The sequence below is a fragment of the Solea senegalensis genome, linkage group LG1 (assembly GCF_019176455.1).
Source record: "Solea senegalensis isolate Sse05_10M linkage group LG1, IFAPA_SoseM_1, whole genome shotgun sequence".
NCBI classification, from domain to species: Eukaryota; Metazoa; Chordata; class Actinopteri; order Pleuronectiformes; family Soleidae; genus Solea; species Solea senegalensis.
Window position 1 is genome coordinate 7,563,362 of NC_058021.1, and position 25,391 is coordinate 7,588,752.

The following is a 25,391-nucleotide window of genomic DNA, read 5'->3' on the forward strand; positions in this document are numbered from 1 at the left end:
ATTCATCCACATAAACACATAGCAACATACTATTGGTATGTGTGGTATGTTTTTACTGCTTTTATTGCAGTAAAATCCATCCATCCATCCATCTTCTACCGCTTTATCCTCAATCTCAGCTGGCACAGGGCGACTGACAAAGTTTTTGTATTCCCTAATATGGTTTGAACATTGTATTTCAAAAACACACAGTATAAGTGTAGATAAGACGGAGTCAATCTTCCAAACACATAGGCCAGGAGAAGTCAATTGCATTACTGAGAGGTCAAGATAGAGAAGGTTTCCTCAAGCTGAGGTCCGGAACTTGATAATGTCTAATCAGTATAGTTGGTTAGGTCCAACATACTTAAAGATGTGCACCAGCATCTGTGTGTAGTAAACAAGAAAGTCAATTTGAAGTGTATGTGTTATTAAAATGCTCTTTTCTAATGTCAGGTGAAAGTAAAAAAATAAAACAGGGATAAAAAAAAGACTTAAGTTGCACATATCAAAACATCAACTGGACTGTACTTGCTTGAGTTATGTTAACTTACTATTACATACTACTGCAAACTCATTTCACTGAATTAAGATCATCTGTTTTGCTTTTGTTGACAATAACTATATTTCTCTGATGCCGTAATATACATTTATCATCCAAAAAGTACCCGGACTCTTCGGTGTGAGTGAAGCTGTGCAACTATTTCACAATAAATAGTAAATAGTAAAGTGCTTCTATTTGATTTGATTTGATTTAATTTGATATGTGGATAATGCGACAAATGCTTGGTCGTATCGTGACAGTTATTGACACTTTATGGAAGTAAGTGCCATTTTCTAGGGTAAATGAATGGTGTTTGTTTTCAGGTGAATAGCTGGCAGAGAATGACTTTGTTGTGGGAAGGCAATCGTAACATTAACACAAAACATGCGTGAATATATAAAGGGGTAGGTAGGCAGAGCATAAATGGCTCAATAACCTCCAGACAAATACAGGGATGTGCCTTCAAGCATCTCCATGACTGTCCAGGGATCCACTTGCTTAAGAAACCATCAATCTCTTGTAGGGGCTGCTGACGTGACAGCACAGACTGAGCCGTGGGTTTGATGCGTGCGCCACACATCTCGATAATGAATAGTGAGACTATCTGGGTTTCACACTCAGGCTTAGTGAGACATGAGCTTCAGGGCTCCATCGTCCATGACCAGCTAATAGTGAAACGTGTTATATCACAAAGCCCCATCTTCAAACAGTGTTTATCAACAAACACATTTAGTTGAGAAGGGGTGGAAGAAACAAGTTTCCCCATCTCTCAGGAGAGTGGAGATGTGTTAAATGACAAAGTAAAGCTCAGAAGACGGATGAAATATTGCGTGTTGAGATTGTTTTCCACACTCGAGACACAAAGCGAATGGAGCAGCTTATCTCAACATACTGTCCACGCAGAAGATAACGCAAACATGAAACTGACCTCCAGTGTCAGTGAATGTGTGGAGACGAGAGCAAATCTGCGATGTTGAGCGACATGCGTGTGGAAAGTCCACAAAAACATGATGCTACTGGTTCAAATATTTGTTGTGGTAATAAAATACACAATCAACACAACTTGAAAGATTTACAGTAAATGGAAAACAAAAGGTCGTAAATAGAGCTATGACTAAACCACTCTGGTTTCTCTTTTTTTGATAGTGCACAATATTTTAGTGTATATATGAATTGAAATGTAATTGAAATTACAATACAGTGTACTGTAATTTTCTGTTAAAGTCAAAATATACACGTCTATACACGTCTTGTTCTATAGAGTGGAGAGAACATCTTTGTTTCTCACAGATCCGCACAAATATCACACAGTAATCAGAATTCAGAATTCCTGTCGGAATAATCCCAATTAGATATTAATTCACAATGTTTCAGCCCTAATGTATATGTACTTTGTATACAAACAGGAAACACTGTTAATGTGTGTATCAACAGAAATCAATCAGACAATTACCAACAATTTATTTATCGACTGCTTTCCAGAAGGAGGATATAAGGATATAAGCATGGTACATTTTTCTATGGTACCAAACAGCATTATTCTGCATCAATGTAAAAGAACAGCAATCTGGACAAGAATTGTGACTATTCAACGTATAAATGATAAAGATAAAGATAAAAAGAAAAGTGCAGCACTTGGAAAGATATGTGAGGAAGGAGAAATAAAAAAGAAACTCACGGCAATCAGCTTCATCAGATTTGTCCTTGCAGTCCGGATCTCCATCGCACTTCCAGGTCAGTCTTATACACTCGCCGTTGGCACAGCGGAACTCTCCATCAGTGCAGTTTGCCCTGCGGTTAAGCAGGTACGGGAGCTCGTCCCCTCCGCAGCGCTCGGGCCCCTCGTCCGAGCTGTCGGAGCAGTCGGGGTCTCCATCGCAGCTCCACATGAGCGGCACGCACTCCGAGGTGTTGCAGCGCAGGTGGTTGGGCCCGCACGTGAGAGGAGAGCTGCACTTGAGCTCGTCGCTGCCGTCGCCGCAGTCGTTGTCCCCGTCGCACACCAAGCCAGTGGCCACGCACTTGCGGTTGGCGCACATGAACTCACCACTGGGACAGGCTTTGGCATCTACAGCATGAACAGAAAGAAGAAAGAGGGATGTTTGAAGGGTGAATACTGATGCAGGCATTTAGGCCTTATCCACACAGAAACAGAATTTACACGATGGGATCTTTTTAAAAGGTTTTCCGTGAACACGTCATCGTTTCGAGAAATCTTCTGAAAAGAGAGACATAGCGACAGAAGTAGTTTCTGTAGGTGAAAGTCAACAGCGGTGTCATACCCTATACATGTGACATGGATGGTGAAATGACCCGTTTCCCATTGGGAAGCCTCTAGAATCGCCAAACAGAAATTTAGAGGTGTTGTTGGCGACAAGGCTCCTACTGGCTCCTACCAGCTGTCAATCACAATGGTGTCCAACCATACGTGTTGTACTTCAATATCATATATTTTCCTCTAAATGTGAACATCATTTTAAGACCTGAATGTAGCGATTGAGACCACTAACTCCTCAGGAAGTAAGAAGTAGGTTCAATTCTCCCATAGACTTCCGTTCAAACTGTTCTCTTAACAACCAGAGGAGTTGCCCCCTTGTGGTTATTCAATATATTCTTACTTCCTGATCGACTTCAGCGATCGATTTCCACCCCAAAAAACCACAAGACTTCATCCATCTTCATGGTCTATGGTTTGCAAGTCACAATTGGCAGTATATACGAGTAGTGAGAAATGGAAATGTTTCTAAGCGGCAAACGAAAGATTATTCTGTGTATCGCCTCTTTCCAAAGCAAAGCCCACCTCAGGGCCTCTGTAAATCCTCTTCTCTCCCTCTCTCTCTCTTTCCAACTGTCACAGCTTTATCTGGCCCCAGTCCTTTTGGGCCAAAAGCACTCTGGTTTGAGAAGAAGTCAGTGTTCCCACAGTGAGAGGCACACTTCAACCACAGGGAGTTCAGGTTCAGCTGTGCCCTAACCCTTTGGCTGTAGGGACTACACGTCAGGAAGACACAGCAGGTTTAAAGACTGTTTACACAAAACATATTGTGTCATCTTGTGCGCCCTTTTGTCATCATATAGGTCGCAGAGTTAAGATTTGTTTGCGCACACAAATATTACAGACAGTGGAAAATGTAGGGATGAATAGTGGAACGGCTATAAAAACAAATCGACTTGGATTTGAAACATCACTTAACACCAGGTAAATGCAAATACAACGACATCAATAGATTCTCCATTCTGATTTTATATTTCCCGGGCGGACGTATCCTCAGTGAGGGAATGGAAGCGTGACTTATTGCCATCTTGTGTTTGTATATGGGACGTATGCATGTATGTAATTACACCATATGTCACTACATCTTTTTTTTTAAGTGAATTCACTGCTACAGACATGATTTGCCGCCGGAGCAGAAGGAAAGCAGCTGAGACAGGAAACAAATGTTGTGGATTCAGTTCAGAAAAAGGTTTTTTCTTTAATGTTCATTCATATTAAATGTGCTCCATGTGATTCTGATGTAATTCAAGCACTGTCCCCGCTTATACCAAAACCCTGACTTCATACTAATTTGGCACTAAATAATTAACATGTTTCAAGAGACATGTACAACATCACATGCGGGTAAGAGCATCAGTTCTGCATGTGAGTGACTTGCATTACATTTGAGAGAGACTGACTTCCAACAGGGCCACGCTGTGGAAATGACGACGCCTGAACAACCCCCCCCTTGTGTGATGCTGCACAAATAAGTTTGATTTTCAGCAAAAATTGAAATGATAAATATCATTAATCATCCTCATCATCATAACGCTGGGGCTTTAAAAAAACAATGCCACAAAATACTCGACGAACAACCAAAAAGATGATAAGTAGAAAGGATAAAACAACATTGAAATAATACAAACGTCAGTAAAAACAAAATAGTAAAATTGATCACAAGTCTTAAAAAGTTTGTTTTTTTATTAATATAATTAACACTGAATGGATATTAAATATGTACACAAACTGTTCGGTGTGCAGGGATGAGAGAGCCTGACGAATAAAGCAGACTATTAAGCACAGTTAGTGCAGCGTGAGGCACGTCTTCACAGCAGGGACAGGGAGATTGATCAGAAGATTGATCAGAAGTGAGTAACACAGACACACAGACGGGTCTGTGAAGAAAATCCTACTCCAAATCCAGGACTTTGACTGGTATACAACTCTGTAAAGGTCCTTGAGTGTCCGAGCCAAAGTCCAGACCTAAACCCTTACAGACTGCCTGTAGGGTTTGATTTTTGTTCATCAATTTTTTATTAAATCTCAGACACAGTGAAGTGTAAAAACAGTACATGTGATCTTGACGGAATAGTTGTATGCATACACTGCATGTGGAGCCATAATGTGTCCTTAAAATACAGTGCATGTGTGTGGCAAGATGAAAAGAAAGACATGCAGGCTGCAAACAGGCAAGAACTAAGCCATTCCTTTGTTTTACCTGCACAATAACAAAAACCTCAAACCTCCACAGAGGTACACATAGACCTGAGGACAGATCAGACCTTTCCACTCTGCTCAGTGTGGGTGAATGAGCGCGCACACACACACACTCGCCCTGCAGACCACGTCAGACGGGTCACAGTGTCTCTCTCTAGGGAAAGAGCTCAGTCACTGACCTTTTCTGTCACACAGTCACATTTAGGGAGCAAACACAGCTGTGGCAGAGCTGAAACAACCCTCTCTCGTCTACAGTAACAACTGAGAGAAGATAACAGGGAGGACAAATCCTTCTCTGTGGTATCATTACAGTGGGAGACTGTAAGCTAACCGAGGGCCAGAGGGTGATGGCAAAAAAAAAAAAAAAGACACAGAACGACAAGCTTAAACAAGACAAAGTACCCACGGCTTAGAAACACTGAAAACCAGCCTAGATTTCTATTATCAGGGTGAAATTAGCTGGAAGTGATGTCAGTGGAAGTGCTTTAGTTGTGTGAAATGGTCCGATGTGAAAACTTCAGTTGAAGGAAGTGCGGAAATCTATCAGTTTAGTTTTACTACAAAGACAAGGATGCAGGAAGTTATGATTTGTCTCATTCACGCATAGTTCCTCCGCATGAGGGTCGAGGGTTAAAGGAGGGGTACAGCGTGGACAGGTCGCCAGTCCGTCGCACACTCAAATCTGGACTGACTCCTGCGTCTCACGATGCCTTCCAGTTCCCATCAGACGGGCGCACTCGGGAGAGACGCCCACTGAGCGAGTGCACACGTTCTGTCCACACCGTTGAGGACTGAGGACACAGTTCAACTTTCCTGCAAAGCCTCTCTTGCGCTGCTGCTTAATGCAATGTTGATCAGAGGAAAGCTTTCTCTGGTGAGGGCTTACATTCTACTCCATGTATAATTCAACATGTGACGTGCTCAATTAAGCGGGACGACTCGGCGCGATTCACTTTCCCGAGTCTGCGGCTGGTTATGCGCTGTGTAAATTCCTGCTAACTAAGAGTTTCAGCTCCGTCAGTTTAGGGAGTGGGGAAATACAAATGAAACATGTGTGAAATACGTGTCGGAACGTTTCGGGACAGTGTAAGCCACACTGAGCATGAATATGCCCACAAAAGCATGAACGGGAACAGCGAGAGGACGACTGACCCAGATTCTTTCACATCTTACTTGTACGGCGAAGTTCAAACTAAATCTTCTGCTATTGACTTGTCCGTTCTTTCACCCCAAATGAGGATTGTGACAGTAAACATATAACGTGTACAAATGATGAATGAAAGGGAAAAGTTAATATACTTGTTACAGTATTGACTTTGCAGGCGACCAATCTTTGACCACCCGGAAGGACAGATAAATCCGCCGGAGCAGTGAAGTGAATCCTGAATTAATGTGACAGTCGCTGGAATAAAGTTGTTGTTTTGATTTGGGTTCACACGACACTGCAGGATGTTGCGTCACCAGAACTGCTTCAATAAATGATTCATAAGTCGGCATATGTGAATTCATGTGCAGAACTGTTGGCATGGTTTTTTAACCCTTCTGTTACCGGCGGCGACAGGATTTGGCACACTCATGACCGTAACTCCTAGACCGCTTGTGATATCTAGAAAATTCAAAAACTATGGACTGGCGATCTGTCCAGAGTGTGAGGCGGCCTTGCCCTCTATGTCAGCTGAGATTGGCACAGCACCCCGCGCAAGAGAAATAGAGCATTGTGCCCAATCAGAGACAAGATTCACCAGCGCGTCACATGTCTGTGACGTCAGCTTCTTAGTAGCGTACTTCCTTAATGGTTGAATAACTGCCAGATGTCGAAAGTGGAAGTTATCTTGGAAGAAGTAACAGAAAGGGGCAGAAGCACTCACTCACTGAACATTTTTTTGACAATACTACAGCCATGGTCGTTAGAGTCAAATGTGGCTATTGTGTGCTATACAACAATACCAACTGTGGACTGTTGATTCAAAAACGTGGAGGTGAACACGGCGACAGAGTTTGTAGAACACAGCGTGTTAGGGATCGTCAAACATCGTAGTCATCACACAAAAGGCTCGAGTCTTAAAGTCTGGAGAAGTGAGCCATAGCAGGCCACACTTTGCAAATGATAGATTCCAGCCCCAGTTCTCTGTCCTCTCTTCAAATCTACAGCCTCCAAACACACACACACACACACACACACACACACACACACACAGACCACACAAGGCAGACTGCGTTGAACAAAACTGGAGGAAATGGACATTATTTAAAAGGCATGGACAGTAGTCTTTCAATGTCATGAAAATCTCTGCCCCCACTCTTGTGGTTAAATACGGATGAAAAGATTATTTTAGGGTAACTGTGAAAGAATATACATTTATACAAAGATACGAATGGCCAGTATATTTATTTTCTAAAGTAAATAAAGCCTCCCAGACTGGCAGGTCAGTGAGTGACTGCTACGCTTTGATTGACAGTGTTTATTACAGTGTTGTGACAGCTACCAACACCAGAATTTATTCTCTCATTTATTTCAAACAACTTTCTTTATTGATGGTTATACAGACATTTTAACAGAATAAGATGAATGTGTGTTGTGTGGAAACGAATGACGAACTCAATCTTAAACATAAATATAATCTGCAAAAGAGTAAAGATGACACATGGATAACTGCTGTGGTACTTTTCTTTCTCGTGTTTATTCTTTTGAAGGTTTCCCTTTATGGTTCGATATTTTTAAATCAACGCCATTCAGATATCATTTTGCCAAACAGAACTACACTTCATAGTTTACATGTTATTCTCATTCTGCCGCATCGTTCTTCACACGTTCATTTATTCATTCATCAACTTATAGTTATCCTTCCTTTGATGTCAGTTCTCTCCTTGCCTCTAACAGGCAACATGTCATGAATGTGAAGGATCTACAGTTCTACAGGAGTAAAACAATCGCACACAACTAAATCTGTGACCTGCAACATTTCCTCCGCTCGTATTCACACAGGTTTCGTGTCACTTTAAACAACACAACAAATTCAACGCTTAGAATTCCAGTGTTTGCAAGTCAGCAAAACAAAGGTTACTCTTAAAGGTTATAATTTATGAGGCTGTGAGACTGAAGCTCAGTGTTTTTCAATGTGTGTGTTGTATTTTAGATATATAATAGCTTGGTATGATAGATATTAATTATATAGTGATGTTCTGATTAAGTCAAGCCATTTAAAATGCTTTAATTAAACTTTAATTGTAAAATTATCGCTTGCACTTTTATGCCTTGCAGTTTGAAACTAGGGCCGTCACAAAAACACTAAAAGTGCTGAATTTGACAGACAAAAATATTGCCATGTGTTTAAACACTAGACTTCAGTATAAAGCAGGTGCAATCACTCACCAGTGGCAGATAAACTGCTAATAAAGCATATTATATTACCGCTTTACGGCATTTGAGTAGGAGTTATGATAACGATGGCTCCAGCGTGTCATCGAGTCTAAACAACCTAAAGCGAAACTGCTCTCGGTCTTTACTCCATAATTCCTTTCTCAACAGTTGTAATTTTAATCACACGCTCTAAGCCACTTTCTTCAAACGTATATATAAAGTGTGAAGAGTAAAATCTTTGCGGTTGCATGAGAGTATGTGTGAATATCGGAGTGTTTTCTGCTTTGCCGTGACCCTCAGCATTAGATATAAATGCTTGCTATAACGTTGTTCAATACAAAGATTATTCCATGTGATGTGGGGCTGAACCACAAACATAATTAAGTATTAATGCTTTGGTATCCTGAGACTAATCTGTGGCGAGGCAACATTAAACAGCTTCTTGATTTCGTCTTCCAGTCTGGCACGGAGCCAAATCAGCCTTGATAATAAACTGATCGGAGCAGCATTTAATTGAATTGGCAATCCAGCAGTGCGCTGGCAACAGAGTCACCGCTGGTCACACTGAGTGGCCTTTACCTCTGCAGGGATTTTGGGGCTTTGCCTGGGTGGGCAGCAGCAGCTGCAGCTGCAGCAGCATTGGCCTGCTGCCCGTCCTCATGTCAACACTGAGTAGCTTAAGACCAACGCATCGATGCAGGCATTAGAATGAAAAAAAGGATTAGCACAGGCTAGACTGAGTCTCAATGGACAGGGCAATGAAACCCCCATCCAAGCTAAGAAGGCATTAAATCTAAAGTCGATGGAATCACTTCCGCTTGTTCGGCTGCGAGCGTGTGGGGCCACTTTGAGACACTGACAGGTCAATTAAAGACTGATCTGGTGGACAATTTTTATTTTTTTGCAGCACAATGAATTAAAAAGATATTCATTCATGTTACTTTCAGGGGAACTGTATGCCAAATAGATTTAGTTTCCCCATTAGTGTGTCATTTAAAAAAATAAATAAAAAATGAATTGCCTCTCTGTCCAAACACATAAAAAAACTGAAAGATGCCTGGAAAAATGAATGTTGTTGTGGATGATAAGGAGCTGGCTTTTTTTTTTTAACCCCCTCTCCCTCTGTGTATTTGCTGCCACTTCACACAATCTTCAAAGTTTACAAGACAAAGGTCCCTACAGCTCTTTTGCCTCAATCAATTCTTCCTGACGTGAAGAGGCAAGGGAGAGAGAGAGAGAGAGAAAAGATAGAGCCGATTCTTCACGGCTCCTCAGAAATAGGGCAAGGATAGTCCCTGCAGGAGACTGTGGGGGGTGACAAAGCAACTGCACAGTTGCTTTGTCTGATTGGCTGCAGAGGGGGTGATGTCATTTCTAATGGTTCAGACACTCTGAAGACTCGAGGTTCAAAATGTGACGATGAGAGCACCTTAAACAGAGCTGCAGATATCTGATGTTTCCCATCCAAAGATCATCAAGTGGACCTTTGTGCTGAGAGCAGCTCTCTTAAATCACAACTCACTTCAAATCCCTCTAACTATAAAGTCTGTCCCCCACTGTGCTTTAATGTCTTAAGCCCCTGGATGGTAAGTGAGCTCAGAGGGGATGGAATCCTTTAAATTACAAAAAGGGAAGGATAAGATTCTGCTTCGTTCTACTGACGTCGAGCCTTGTAAAGTCATTTTGTCATTTCACATCTGTCGTTGACACCAGGGATGTCCAGATCTGATATTGATATCGGATATTGGTCCGATATCAGCCAAAAAATGAGTATCGGATTATATCGGACTGCCTCTAAAATCTCAGATAGAAGCGCACCGATACAAGCAGTCCATTCCACTCCAGCACTTCTATCCTCTGAAATCAGAGGCTACCAAGCCGCACAGCGAGCGTGAGCTGGCCGTTAGCACCTGCTAAAACAACATTATTTCATAAACCAGCGCCACCTGTCGACTTTCAACAGCATCCGTTTGTTAATTAAAAAAACAGCCATGCCAAGAGCTTTCTGTGTTTAAATGTGTTCTGAAGCTCCACACGCGGAGCTAAGTACATCTGTGGTGCTGGTCTCCAGGCTCCGAGTTTACCTGAAGGATGAGTCACTCACCCTGTGTGGGTTGGACTAATCCAAAATAGTGAAAACAAGGGGGTGTTCTCTGAAGACACGCTGTTACCTGTGAAACACGGGTGCTCTGAAAACACCCCCAATAGCACTTTTATAGGTACTTTTCTCCTGATAAAATTAACCATAGACTGTATAAAACGAACGTGGAAAAAAACAAATATTCTTATGTTGAAGGTTAAAATTTATGTAACCCATTGGTTAATAATAAATGGGTCAGTTATTCTCATACCTACTGTTACTGATTATTGTTCTCTGTTTAAGTAATATTACTTGATCAAGCCTATTCTAACATTCCACACTACAAAATAAGTAACTAAATTATGTATGATTTGTGCTGATATTGTATCGGATCTATATCGGTATCGGCCAATACTATACAAAAGGCTGCAATATCGGTATCGTATCGGAAGTGAAAAAGTTGTAACGGGACGTCGCTAGTTTACACTATTTTAAATAATTCATTCATTCATTCATTAATTAAGCATGCACGCTAACTGATGAGCGCATCCATGCTGCAAGTGACTTAAGAAATACTGTAGAAGTCTTGCATATTTTTTCACCCCAAGCTGAGTGCATTTTACAGCAAAAAACATACAGTGACAATGATCTTTCTTTACGGTTTCAACATCTATATCTGTCGCATATGTCAAACACACATCCTGTTCCTGTCACAGGAAAAAATATGTCCATTCCCTGATTCCAGACATGTTTTTTAGTCCTGGTATTGAGATAATTTAAAGGTATGTTTTATTCATTTTAAAGGAATACTCCATGTCAATAGTAGCAGAAGCCCAGCAGCAGGTGCACAACAGACACACGTCCTGTGTCCAATACAGAGATGCATGAGACGCAGCAGCTCAGCCCTGCAGCAGTCACACAACACACACGCATCCAGCGTGAACCCGGAGTCATAGTATAGTATGGCTAGCACTTTTCCACCACAACAAACTCACCAGAAGCACAGTCTTCCTCATCTGCCCCGTTCTCGCAGTCCTTCTCCCCGTCACATCGCCATGACAACGAGACACACTTGTTGGTGGAACCCCCACAGTCAAATTTCTCTGGAGGGCACGTCTGTTTGCCTGTAGGGTAGAGATAAAGAAGATAGGGAGATTACTGCAGTGGTTTTATGGTCTCATAAAGGCAGCAACAAAGACAACAACGACAACAACAACGCGCCGCTGGACTTGATTTCTGACGCCTCCACATTGGAGTTAAAACTGAAATAGAAAATGACACCAGTCTGGCCAATTGATTTTACTGTCTGGGCTGAATCTACAGGCATTACAGCTGTAATCATGTCTCTACGAGACATGCAGAAAGATCATAAAATACAGTAAATGGCTACAGAGAAAAAGACCATCACCCACACTTTTCCTTTTCCTGCCAATCTGCTCCAGTTGGCAGAGGATGGGTTTGATCCAGATTACAGTATGTTTAATATGATGCATGCTGTTAATTATTCATCTGTGCTTACAGAGAAGCCTTAAGCCTCACAGAATGAAATCAGAGTCAACCGACATCGCGGCAAATCGTTAAATGTTTCACTTTCATAATGTGTTTAAGAGCAATGGTTCCCGTACACATAATTCTATCAAATAATCTCACATCCTCCTTCATCGACACCGGCGGTCATGTTCTAAATGAAATCAGTTCATTTAACTACATTTACATTTTTACATTCCTTTTTTACTTTGTTTATTGCTTTTATAGTAACTAGGGCTACAGTGATTATTAAATTATTAACAGATTACTAAATTGATTGCCAACTATTTTGATAATCACATAATCGGTTGTTTTTTTCAATAATTTAAACAAGCTTTCAAATGTGAATAGTTTCTGTTTATTTTGCTCCATTCAACTAAGAAACCATTAAAAAAAACGGAATCATTTTGGTTTGTGGACAAAACAAGACATTCGAGTCAGTTCCGGGGTTTGGTGAATACTGGTTAACATTTTCTGACATTTCATGAACCAAACATGTAATTAAAGAGATTAATCGAGAAAATAATTGTAGAGAGATTAAACGATTGTGAAAAAGAATCGTTAGTTGCTGCCCTAATAGTACGAGAGATGTAACTGAGTAAACAAAGGTGCAGTGGAAAAAACTTTAGCTGAAACGTACCAATGCAGTGTAATCACTTGTTTCTAGGGCCATGACCTACATTGACAGAAAATGTTATCAAACGTTTGAGTTTTTGAATTATGCTGCTCACAGAGAGACAGACATGATCATAACCTCCTTGGCTGAGGTAATAATCAGGTGTTACATAGCAGCAGCTGTTTCCACTTTTAGCTGAATCTTTTTTTCAAACATTCATCCGGTCTATATCAACCACTCAATTTTCTGTTGGTAATTGCTTCAGCATTAATTTTTACTTCTGCCAAATGCACGCAGTAAACGCAGCGTGCAGCATTCTAATTACATCTGACTCTACGTGGATATACTTAAGTCATTAAAATTTAAATAACTAACATTTTCTAAATCGAATTAGTCTACAGTAACGACCAGTGCTACATTATAGTTTATATATCATGACACTTTAAAAGTTTGGTTAGTGCAAACAAACAATGAGAACAGCCTCTATAATGAATACCACTTAGTATCTGATACTGTCACAGGCAATTTAAGTGTAAACTGTGTTGTGGGTAATTGGAGCAGGCAGAGAGTAGATCTAATTTTCTATACAAAACACATCTGTTCAAACAGTAATAGATTCTTTAGAGTGCTGTACGTTCCCTTTTGTCTAACATAAAAAATCCACATGCAATACATTTTAATTATTGAAACACACTGCTGTACACAAGCAGAGAACATGTGGGTTTCCTCTGTAATGCTTTTATCGCGGGCCTAAATTCGGGCGGACACATTATGTCGACTGTTTATGGTTTAACCTATAAATATAAGTAAATGTATGCTTTATTGAATCACTGCTGAGACCAATAAAGTACATTATTAGTCAGCTTAAAAATTAGATTTCTGTGCTGGATGATGCCCTCCTATTTATCCGGGCTTGGATCGGCACCAGGAGTGCACCGGATGTGTCGCCGTGTGGCTGGGGCAATTTAAGGTGTCCTTGCTCAAGGGCATCCCTGCCCTTGACCTGGCGGGGTTTCAAACTGGCAACCCTCCAGTTGCAAGCCCAATTCGCTTCCACTCGGACATGGGCTGCCCTTAGCTAGAAATCAGATAATGGTTCATGCTCATGTTTATGTCCAAAGTTAATTATAATGAAAGTCATTACCAATGAACCTGGAGCTTCCAAATAAATAGCTGAAAGGACTGTTCGGCTTTTTTGTGTTTACTGCAAATACATGAATAAAGCAGAGTTAGTAAAGTAAAGAGCTGCAGCATGGGATGGGCAGCAACTTCCCTGGGGTTTTTTTTCCCCCCACATTTGTGCTGTTGAAAACAGACAAGAGACCTGTCAATCATCTCAGTCAAAATCAGAGTGACAGCACAAAGAGCTAAAGAAGGACAAAGTCGCAGTGACAGTCCTGGTTTCTGTGCTGCAGCTTCTTGTGACCCATCGTGCAACATAGGCAGATATCCTGATACGCTATCAGCACGGCAGCGAGGTGAAGTAGCCATCCATGGGTAACAACCACTAGTCACAAGCTGCTGATGAAGATGTGTTTTTACTGACTGTGCGGTGGAGGGATGACATAAGGGATGAAGGGAGACGAGGATGTGGAGGCAGCTGGTGCTTGGGGAGAGTGAGATCTTGAGATCTTGAAATTGAAGCGGCCCTGCCCTGATCCCACAGGAAAAGAAAAAAAAACGAAAGCTACAGCAGCGCTTGGAAGAGCGTCCACAGCGAGAGCGATGTCAGACGGAGGGAACATTCTCATGCATGTACTGTACTGTGTGTGCCCTTTACTGTTGCTGTCACTTCTGTCAACGGAGACATCAGCTGTTCATCAGCGGGTTTCATCATCTCAAATCAATAGGACAGCAACACTTAATCTCTGTTAACCTCTCATCGTCTTTTTAAACGTGTTGTTCCCTTTCTGTTTGGAGCCATCCCTGCTGCACCATCAATCACCATCACAACCACCAGTGTCTGGGCTCCAAAGTGGTAAATTTGTATCATTAATTATCCATCTTTTACTGCTGTATCCTCCACATGAGGGTGGAGTGCTAATCTCAGCTGACATAGGGCGATGGGCAGGGTACACCCTGGACAGTTCGCCAGTCCATCGTAGGGCCGCAAATAGAGACAAACAACCATTCACTATCACTGTCACACCTACAGGTCAATTTAGAGTGTCCAATTTGCCTCCATGCAGATCGGGTCTCTAACCTGGGTTTTTCTTGCTGCAGAGACACTACACCAAAACCCAAAACCCCAATATATATTTTTAGGGTTTATTTTGCCTTGTTCTCCATGTGTAAGGAAGTTTGAAAAGCATAATCGTACATTTTCTTGAGATAACGCTTTGAACGACTCTCAAAGACTTATAACAAGAGCAGAAAAACAACAATCAACTTAACACGTGTGGCAGCCTTTGATGTCGGCAGCGTCCGTGTTAAAATCTTCATTCTCCCCACAGAAAATCATGCCCTCTGATGCATTTTAAAAGGAAGCTAATGGGGAGACAAAATGATGAGTTACAGTGAATGATTACAGCTGTAACGCCTGTAAAACAAAACCGAGACTGGCCGGTCAGAGACGAGACGCAAGAAACATGTCTTACAAACGTCTGGGATGAAAGAGGCGAGTGGGTGTAATCTTTGAGAGTGGAGATAACGTTCAGTGTGAATGAAAACAAGCTAATGAAGAAGCAAAGAGGACCTGACAGACAACAACAAAAAGAAAATGAAAGAAGGGAGACGGAGCGAGCAGAGCAGCAACAACAGGCACAAAAGAAATCTATAGCAAGAAAACTCTAGAAAGGAGAAGGAATGAATGATGAGACAAACTGTTGCATGACCTTTCAGATTTTTTGAAGCAAAATCAAAGCCAAAGTAGAACAGGACGAAGGAGAAAAGGACAGACGGAGTGCAGACTTGAACAGAATCGGAAACCACAAAGCTGAGGATGAGCTGTCCTCTCCTTCTGACTGACGGCTTATAAATGAAGTGGGCCGCTCTTCCTCCCACAGTTACACAAAGAAACCTGACCACGCAAATTGATTAGTGAAAGCTCAGCTTTTATAAAGACGGGTCATGTGGTTTTTTTTGCCCGGGAGGGCAAATTTAAAAAAAAACCAATTACTTACAGAAAACAGACAGTCTGGTTGTTGTTCACCATTAGTGTGAAAAATTAGCATCAACTTCCAGTGTGGTGTGTTCAGAGTCCATCAGCTTCTACAAGACTGCTTTTATCTCATCACTGCCACCATGTAACCACTTTACCTTTAGCTTGAATTAAAAACATATTTTAATTCCTGCATTTAAATATTAAATAAACAATGAAACTAATGCTAGATAGTCTGTTGAGTGACACTTGTCCATAGATATCCATGTTATATTATTGCTGATACATCGTGGTTCTTCCTCGTGCAATACGATAATCGATAACCCAGGGCCAATATCGATATTTTACTTAACAAATTAAGGCGCTCTAAAGTAAACAGTCACTGCCAGTTTCACTCACTGTCAATGAATGAGGCAACCTTGGGTGGAAGTTACCAAGCTGAAGAAGAGGGAGTTGAGAAAGCTATGTTAAGAGCTGCTCTATTCACGTTCAATGCACTTTGTTCTCTATATTGCGAATAGAATAGAATAGAATAGAATGCCTTTATTGTCATTATACAAGTTGTACAACGAGATTTACTTGACTTCACCTTGAAAGTGCATACAGCTAACAACGAAGAACAATAACAACAACAACAACAACAACCAGTGTATGGGTCAAGGACATTAAAAATAAAAAGTGACCCTAGTTAACGTGAGGTGGGTTTTCAGTTGCAGCGTACTACATTAAAAGGATATACAGCCATCAAATTCTTATTGCACAATATGAAATAGCAGGTCTGTAGCAGGGTTTAAATATAAAAAGTGCATTTCTATGAGACGTGACCCATAGCAGGGTATAAAAAATAATAAATAAGACTATTTCCACAGTATGAAGTGTATTTTTTTTTTTTTTTTTTAACAGTATATGAAATATAGAAATATAAATATCACAGTGTGAGATATGATTTTAGCAGCATATAGAATATAAATATCACAGAGTGAAATGTAATTTTGCAGTATATAAAAATAGAAATATAAACATTTACACAGTATGAAAGTGATTTTAGCAGGGTACCATTTAAAAATACAGATATTGCACAGTTGGAATGTAATTTAAGCAGGATAAAAATCTGTATATACAATATAAGTAGTGCACAGTATATAAGTATTGCATAGTGTGGAGTAAATTATTAAATAAATAAGCATTTCAGCATGAAATGTAGAGTATTGCACATGCCAGAATGTGTGAGAGTATGTGGTAGAGGTAGGATGGTCAGTGCATGTCCATGTTCAGTGTGGTTATGGCTCTGGGGAAGAAGCTGTCCTTAAGTCTATTTATTTATTTAAATAAATAAATCCTGTACTTTTAACTTTTCCGTTAAAAATGTTTTGTTTTCTTAAATTAGATAGATATCGTGATCCGATTGTCTTGCTATACTGATTATCACAGAATCGTTGTACCGTGATATTATTGGTATCGTGGACCATGTGTCGCGTATCGTATCGTGAGGTATACTGTGATTCCCACCCTCATCCTGTGTGCTGTTTTTGCCTAAATTAAGATTTTTTAGTGTAGTCACTTCAGTTTGCTACTGTGATAAAGCCAAACCTAACAAACTCTGTGAAAATGTGTTACAAATGATTTCAGATAATAAAACGGTGTTTTAATAAATACATAAGACTATAAAATGAATCAAAATAACCATTTGCAACCTATAAATTAACGTCTATTTTTCCTGCTTAGAAAAAGAATAACAATAGGGTCCTTCTGCACCTTGTGCACGCAGACACTACCTAACATAGCACTGATTCATCCTACAGGCAGCTCCCTGTGCTTTGCTGCTGCCTGAATTCACAATGATCTGCATATATGCTGCGGACGTGTCAGCTCAAATGCGTCTCACTCACTTTGAACCAGCCGAGGTTGAGAAATGTTGCAAGTGGCAGCTAAATGTTGGCCAATCAAAATAAATTATGCAAATATTCGAACACTGGCACTGGCTAATCAAATCATGTTCATACATTTAGCTCAAACAACACACAAACAGCCCAAGCAGAGCTCCCAGACAAGGTTGTTCTGCCCATTGGCCAAGTTTCTTGTCAGAGAAATTGCACCCAGGCATGATGTCACCATCATTTCAGCAACATCATTGTCACTCTTCCTATGTATGAGTGCACTGTTATTGTTAAACACACATCCTGGTGTCTGAAAAACATGTTTTTAAAAAATGTTTGGTCCTCCAACAGTGAGGTGTTTGGTGTCCAAGTACTGGAGACGTGTTCCAAAATGGCACTTGTGTGCATCAGTGGGAGGTTCAGATGTTCAAAAAAAACTGCTTCTAAAAAGGCACAAATTGCTCACACACAAACATGAGTCACACTCATTGCTTCATTAAACTGTGTTAGCGAAGCCACGTCCTCTGCTCTGAATTATAGATCTGCTACAGCGGGTCATTTTCTGTGGAACGCACTTCTCCTTATTATCAAGTGATGCACCTGGATCACTTGATTATCCATTAAAAAAACACAGACTAACACAATGTTGGCAATTTAGAGTGTTTGGGTTTCAAATCCCAGTGAACACTATAGACATTTGGCGCAGTCTCCGCAGTCGCTGACGCAAACCTTTCACTCTACACTGGGGCGTAATGGTGGATTCAAACTAAGAACACTCTTGCTGTTACACTGTTAGAGACATAATTCATCAGGACAGTTTTTGATTTATCAGTTTGTCCATTAACAGAAAATAAATCAGCAACTATTCTGAGAAGTAGTACAGTGACGTGACTCTTCTCATCATTCGTTCATCATCTACCGCTTTATCCTCCACATGAGGGTAATGGGGAGCCGGAGCCAATCCCAGCCGACACAGGGCGAAAGGCGGGGTACACCATGGACAGGTTGCCAATCCATCACACTTCTCCTCGTTAAATGATTAATTCATGACACATTAATTAATGGACATGGAATTGTGACACGTCATCCTTCTATCAGGGTTCAGCTGCAGTTATTGTAGCAAAACTGGAACCGAACCACAACCACCCTCATTTTTGTGGGTTCATCATTTAAGAAGTTCAGCGTCCAGTGGAGATCAAAAACAACTATTAAAAGATAAATTATTGAGGTAAACACTAACCTTTGAGCCAAATTGGTGCCCAACGCAACACATTCAAGTTCAATGTGAGAGCGACTGCATCCGTTTCCCCACATGAATGCTAATGTACCATTTAAAGTGTATGAGCACAATCACTATAGTTATATCAGCATAATCAACCCCTCACTACAGCAACACTGTCAGACTGTGCGACGGATGAGATTCTCATCAGTTCCAAATTATCGGATCTGCGAAGAAGTGAAGAAAATGCTACTTTTGAGACACATCAGTAATTGACTATGCAAATAAAGAATCATAGTGGGAATGAGGCAGAAACAAAACAACACACAAAGTTTCTCTTAGTTAATAAGTAAACCTGAAAATATACCTTCTTAAGTGTTCTCATAGCACTTCATACTCATCACATCAAAGGTAATTCCAGAAGATGAAACCCACAGACGAGTAAAATGCAACATAGTGTGTATGACAAACACCCCATAATGAAGTCAGTAAGATTGAGGCTTTATTTTAAACTCTAAGAGGGAAAAAAACAGGCTCTGTGGGGTTTGAAGCAACATCTACAAGGCTTACAGAGGTTTTATTGAAATCTCTTTCAGAGACACATCTATGATCCACTGTGATTTCTCAAGGAATTGGAAACACTAAACTCCGTCAAATTAATTTTCACTCAGCGTTCTTGTCAGGAAAATTCAAGTCATTGTCTAACATTGCCCCCCTTTCACCCGGTGATCCTAAGAAGTGATTCAGGGAGAAAACTCAGAGCAAATGAAAGTGTCACAGCGTTGGCTGAAGAGCAGAGATGCCGCAGCACAGCCAGTCGCAATGACCCACTTCATTCTTGATTGCGCATTAATCTGATACAAAAGCTATGAGCTCTGGCACGTCACGGTTTTCCCCAGAGAGTCATGCGTTTTTCAGCACTCACGAGTAACTCAGCGTGGATCCAAATTTGAATTCTTAATATGTTGATTATCCAGTGATTCAGTTAAGATGCGTGGAAGTCAGCCACTGAGTTCACATAACAAATCAAATTCCAAGTTACGTCATGATGTTGATTCATTGGCATTAAGAAGGAGCAATGCATGTATTCTCTTACATGCTCAACATACGTACCTAGTGTAGGCGAAATAAGCTGCAGCCTACAGCTTTTCGGTCTATTCCTTTTGTGCAGAACGCTGCTATTTCATTTATAAGAATGTGTGTGTAATGTGCGTCAACACAAATGTACCTGCATTTACTTGTGAATACCTGTGGACCAAACTAACTAACTAACTATGCAGGATGTTTTTACACGTGGCAAACAGCAGCGTGGCTACATAACAAGCTTGAACATAATTGGAGCGTGACGCATTAAGGTGCATCATGCTCCAAGTATGGAAAACAGTCACCCAGGTCCCGGTCGCTGCTGCCATTTACATAATGAATTCTCACTGCTGACTAACACGTCAAAGATTGGTTGTTGTCGGTGTGAATTTTCGTCACTTTGTAATTAACGCAGTGAAACACGTTTTAACCGATTGATTTCAGAGTTTAAGGGTGTTGAGCAACATGCTATTGTTTGTGTCGTTTCAGCGTGACTGTGCTGAATTTGAAAGCCAGAGTTACCGTATAGGTTTTCCATCTTCTTCAGTCTTATGTGGAAAAATACAGCACATGGAGACATAGTTCCCATTGTGCATTGTGACCTCATTGAGAGGCTGCCACAGACAGGTAACGAGGTTAATGAGACAGATGATGACCGAGCCTTTTCAAGAGCAGAGTGATTGCCATTGCTCAGTGTTCAGCATGCACATTTGCACAATGTCCGTCCTTGAGGGTTTTCCTTCTTCCTTGTTTTCCACCCTCGGCAGTGTAATTACGGATCCAGTTGGAGCCACTCAAACAGAAAGAAAAGCTGTGATGAAGTGGATCTTATTAACAAACCCCTCTGTTCGGGATACAGCTTTGTATCTCGAACAAAGCCGAGACTTCTCATCTGAGCATGTCATCAGGACAGGAGATTTTTCGTATTTTTACTAATAAATGATAGATATACACTGTTTGCAGAGTGAAACACAAACTTCAACAATATATTAGGCTACTTTCTAAAAACACATACATTTTGCCTTTTAGAGGGTCTGAAAAACGAGCTGTTTTGCCCTAGGTCACCTGGGATTGGCTCCAATTTGAACTTGTTATTCTTAGGAAGTTCCTTTATTTCTCCCTTATCACCCTCAACTGTCACATGACAAACTTTGCATGGCCATTTCATTATTCATCAAGCCAACCAGTAAAATTAAACAAAACTAGAACGAATATCCTGCGAAATATTCATTTGGCTTTTTCCTGATTCATTTCGTGCTTGGCTGGGTGCAGTTTTATTCTCTCCCATAGTGACAATATTGTGTATGGACAAAAGTATGGCTCTAAAAGATGACCTTTCACGTCGTCAAATACTGAGTTTATATAAAAAAAAAACCCTGACAGGACTTTTAAATCATTCTTATGAACCTTTTAACTTGTAGGTTCTGCAGTGTCATAAAAGCTTCAACATTTAGGGTTGTCATTATTTTTTGATCGTACATTTCTTTCATAACAAAATACAAAACCAACTTATGCATAGCTAATACAGAATAACAGCCTAAATAATTTGGCATCATTTATTTTGCATGTCATTTGATTAGATTCGATGACAGTGATATTGTCAAGTACTTCAAGAAAGTGGCACCATTTGATAGTAATCTGTTCCGGCAGTCAAGTTATTTTGCAGTATCTTGCAGATATGCAGAAAGAGACAAACAGTCATCATTTGCATAAAATAATCAAAACTGTACTAATTCTGATAGAAAAAAGTTTTGCTCCCGCATGTAGGGTTATTATAGGAAGAAAGAAAACAAAAGTTTCCGGCGCCTTTATTTCAGAGGTCTAAACTGCGTAGATTTTCAGTAAGGAATCCCATAATAATAATAATAAAGCTCTGATACAGTATTTGTATGGGTGAGATTGAAGCACCTGCTAGTATTCGGTCTTCTCAGACAATCTGGCGAGCTTAGGGTTCACTTACAACATTTTAAACAGGGTTTAAGCAGAACATGAGCAGTGAACCCTCCTGTAGTTTTGGTTTTTCTACAATAAAGCCGGTGTAAGATATCAGATAATGGTGCTATCAACCTGTCTCATTGAGAGCTGGCAGGGTTGAGGGCTTTTTCATCACCATACAGAGACTCTCTGCTTTTTCCTTCCTCATCACACTTTACCGGTGAAGTGCTTTCAGCTTTGTCTGACATCTGTAACTCCAACAGAGAAGTGAGCAGCCTAGTGAGATGAAGAATTTAGCATTTAATAAAAGAAAGAAAACAATTAATATCTGGTTCAAGCCTCCCACTCATTCATCCCTGCTTGGTTGTGGAGACGTCAACTGGCCTCAGCCTCATCAGGGCCTGTGTGTGGGAGAACTCGACTGGCACTGGCTTTAAGTGAGACAGCCAAAGATCCCCAGCTCTAACAGCTTGGCAGTGAAGTAATTGAGGCCTTTCTTGCACTCACCCATCAGACTGCATTGAGCATTGAAGTGCGTGGGTGAGAGGAGGCGGTGAGGTGAGGTGGCTGAACTGCCGCCAGAACTGAGATAACAAGGGAAATTAGCAATGTGAACACAACCCGCCGGAGAGTCAAATTAAATCTTGTCTGAAAACGACTGGCAGGAGGGCGCAAATGCATATCCAGGTGCAGCACACAAAATGCCAATATAATTATCCAGCCACAGTCTTTTTTGACTGAAGAGTCTGATCCAAATTTTCAGTGGAGACCAAAAAAACAACACAATCTGGGAAAACCTTAACGAGAAATGTCAGCACTTGCGACTGCATATGGTTTATACACTGATCAGCAGCTTAGAGGTCAGTGTAAAAATTAATAATTATCTAAATGTGAGACTGGAGATTGTAACAAATGGTGGCCTTTGCAAACAAGAAAGGATGAAGTTCTTCTTTGTTTGTAAAGCAAGCTCTTTGGGCTACTGTAGAAACACAGCAGCATAAGATGGCGACCTTCTTAAAGCACAGCCCTTGCACAGAGTATACTTAAACACAGGTCACCTTAGCAGCGTTTCAGATGCAACTTCACTCACCTGTATTTAAAATGATTGTGATTATTTCATTTAATTGTGCATTATTTTCTACACATTTGTTGCCACAGATTAAAATGTGCCTGCAGCAGAAACGTACGACTTTCCCATCATTCTGACTCAAGTGTGTTTTTAACTGTTTTGAACAAAGTGTGTTAGCGTTTGCTGCAAAGGTTTAGTGTTTTGCAGGTGACTGACTCTTTGGGGACAGTGGTCACTGAACACATTTTGCTTCAGTTTTGCCGACTCTGTGAAGAGTTTTGACAAATGCTTGCTAGTAATTAAAATAAATTGTGATGAAACTGTGAACTAGTGGCATTTCATTTACTTAATAGAAACGCAGTGTTTTCTTGCTAGAATCTTCATCTATTTCGGTTTTATTGGCACATAGAGACTTTTAAGTGCAAAAAAACAACATTAATTTGTTATTTCCTAAGCCAGCATTCAGTGGATCGAAAAGCACAATTTAGATAATCTGACAGAACTCGTTGTTTGCAGCGTTTCAGACTTCGTACGTGATCAGGTGAACGGTTTCACTTACTGCACGTCTCCTCTGCCTCATCAGAGCCGTCGGGACACTCTGGCTCCCCGTCGCAGCGCCAGCGTCCTGGGACACACTGGCCATTTAGACAGGCGAACTCTGCAGGGGCACAGGTTTTCCTTGCTGCTCAGAGAGAAAGAGAGAGAGAGAGAGAGGGGCAGACAAAGAGAACAGGGCTGTTAATGGCGGCATCAAGGCATCGCCAGGCTCCGGCTCTCGTGTTAGGCTCTGCCATGAAACTGGTAATATTATCTGAATCCCAGAAATCAATCTGCTTATCAGAAGAGATCAGGCTCACCATCTCTCAAATTATTACTATGCAGTCCTCCCCAGTGTTCTTTCTCCTGATATCTCTCACTAATTACAGTATCTCCATTTTCCCCCATTTTCTTAACTCTTCTACACTATGCTGTATGACTCTCTTTTCGAGGTTTTCAATCACAGTGTATAGAGGGTGAATTAGGACGGTTAAAACTTTTCACCTGCAAACTGAAACAGAAAGCTGCACTTAAAAAACAGATCTGGATAAGGTTCATTTATGCAATGAGAGAAAACCTAACCATAATTTATTCCTGACGAGGTGAGTGTTAATGCAAGAAAACGTCCTAAATAGGCAACAAAGACAAGCACACACAGCAAACAACCAATGGCAAATCAGCTGAAAACTCAGCCAGAGCGTGTGAGGCAGGCAGAGGTCAGGGCTTTTCATTTCTCCCGGTCTGCGGAAGGACCTGCGACATGGTGTAATAAATCACTGACAAACAGGAGCTCTGCTGTTGTTCCACAGACACAACTGTTTCAATAACGGGTCCTCTATTCGCTCTGATGTTTCAAATTAGATATAGCATTTAGAGATGACCAGGGAGCTGAAGGTGTGTGAGTCATTCTTTGCCGTGCTCAGCTCACACCAATCTAAAAGGCAATATCAGGGCCGTCCTCAGTTGGCTGAGACACTGATGTCCTACATTGCATCCCAACACATGCTTTGTTTAAGACAGAAAATGTTTCACTTGCAGAGACTGTCTCGCCAGCTCGTTTGACTTCAACTGCAACATCAGTTTGAGTGATTAAGGGGTTTATTTTTAACTTTAATAAAACAGCCGGCATGAAAAGGGTAGCAATATAGAGTTAGATTGCACACTTGGTGTTGTAGAGCTGCCAATACTTGGAATGAACAAGAGCACGGAAATAAATAAATAAATGCTCCAATCAACAGAGATGTTGACAATTGCTGGTATTTAATGGCAAGCTTGAATGTGTAGAGATGATGACTTTTTCTTTCGTTTATAAAGGGCGATTAAATCCAGGGATATTTCAGTAATATGTCACCACACATGACTATTTGTTTTGTTTTTTTAATTTTTAAGAATAACTAAATTAATTGTGATTATTAATTTCCATTTCACAATATCCCTACATAAAGCTATGCTGCTTTACCTGTCTTTTGTTTGATTGACTGAGTATTTCTGTCTTTGTTGCATGAGAACGTAGTATTTATCAACAGTTATCAAAGCTAAAACCTTACATTTGTTAATGACAAAAGTGCAATTATAAAAAAATGACCAACCACCATTTTCTTTCTATTTGAAAGTTTCTGCAATAAGTGTTTTCGGAACCACAATTTCACTTTTCAAATGAACATTCTCCCTGCAAAATGTAATGAACTGACCCCATTAAGCTGCAGAGACAGACACTCCCTCTCCCTTTGTTCCCTCTAACATAGGGTTCCACCGTTCTTCTCCTCCTTTGTTTCCCTTGTCTAAGTCTGCCACGACACGAAAACACATTTTTGATTGCCACTGTTCAGCAGCTGAAGTGCCAATTGTGTCCTCATTAGGGAGCCGCCGAGACGCGGGCCTTTGTTAGAGGTGAAGTCAAGTGATGTCAAAAATGAGGGTTTAAACCCTCACCTCCCTCGTGTGTGCAAGACTCGTTGGTAGTGCGGTCACATTTGACATATGGATTTTA

At 40.8% G+C, this 25,391-nt stretch overlaps 1 protein-coding gene across 3 annotated transcripts in view; it reads right to left on the reverse strand.

Moving 5' to 3' along the window:
- Nucleotides 1-25,391, reverse strand: part of LOC122776015 (low-density lipoprotein receptor-related protein 8-like) — a 71,493-nt gene that overhangs the window by 24,256 nt on the left and 21,846 nt on the right. For all 3 annotated transcript variants that reach the window (XM_044036338.1, XM_044036346.1, XM_044036328.1), the window contains exons 3-5: nt 23,424-23,546; nt 11,434-11,562; nt 2,202-2,591 (exon numbers count right to left, since the gene is read on the reverse strand). In XM_044036338.1, the coding sequence (XP_043892273.1) occupies nt 2,202-2,591; nt 11,434-11,562; nt 23,424-23,546 (642 nt within the window). The remainder of the gene's footprint in view (nt 1-2,201; nt 2,592-11,433; nt 11,563-23,423; nt 23,547-25,391) is intronic.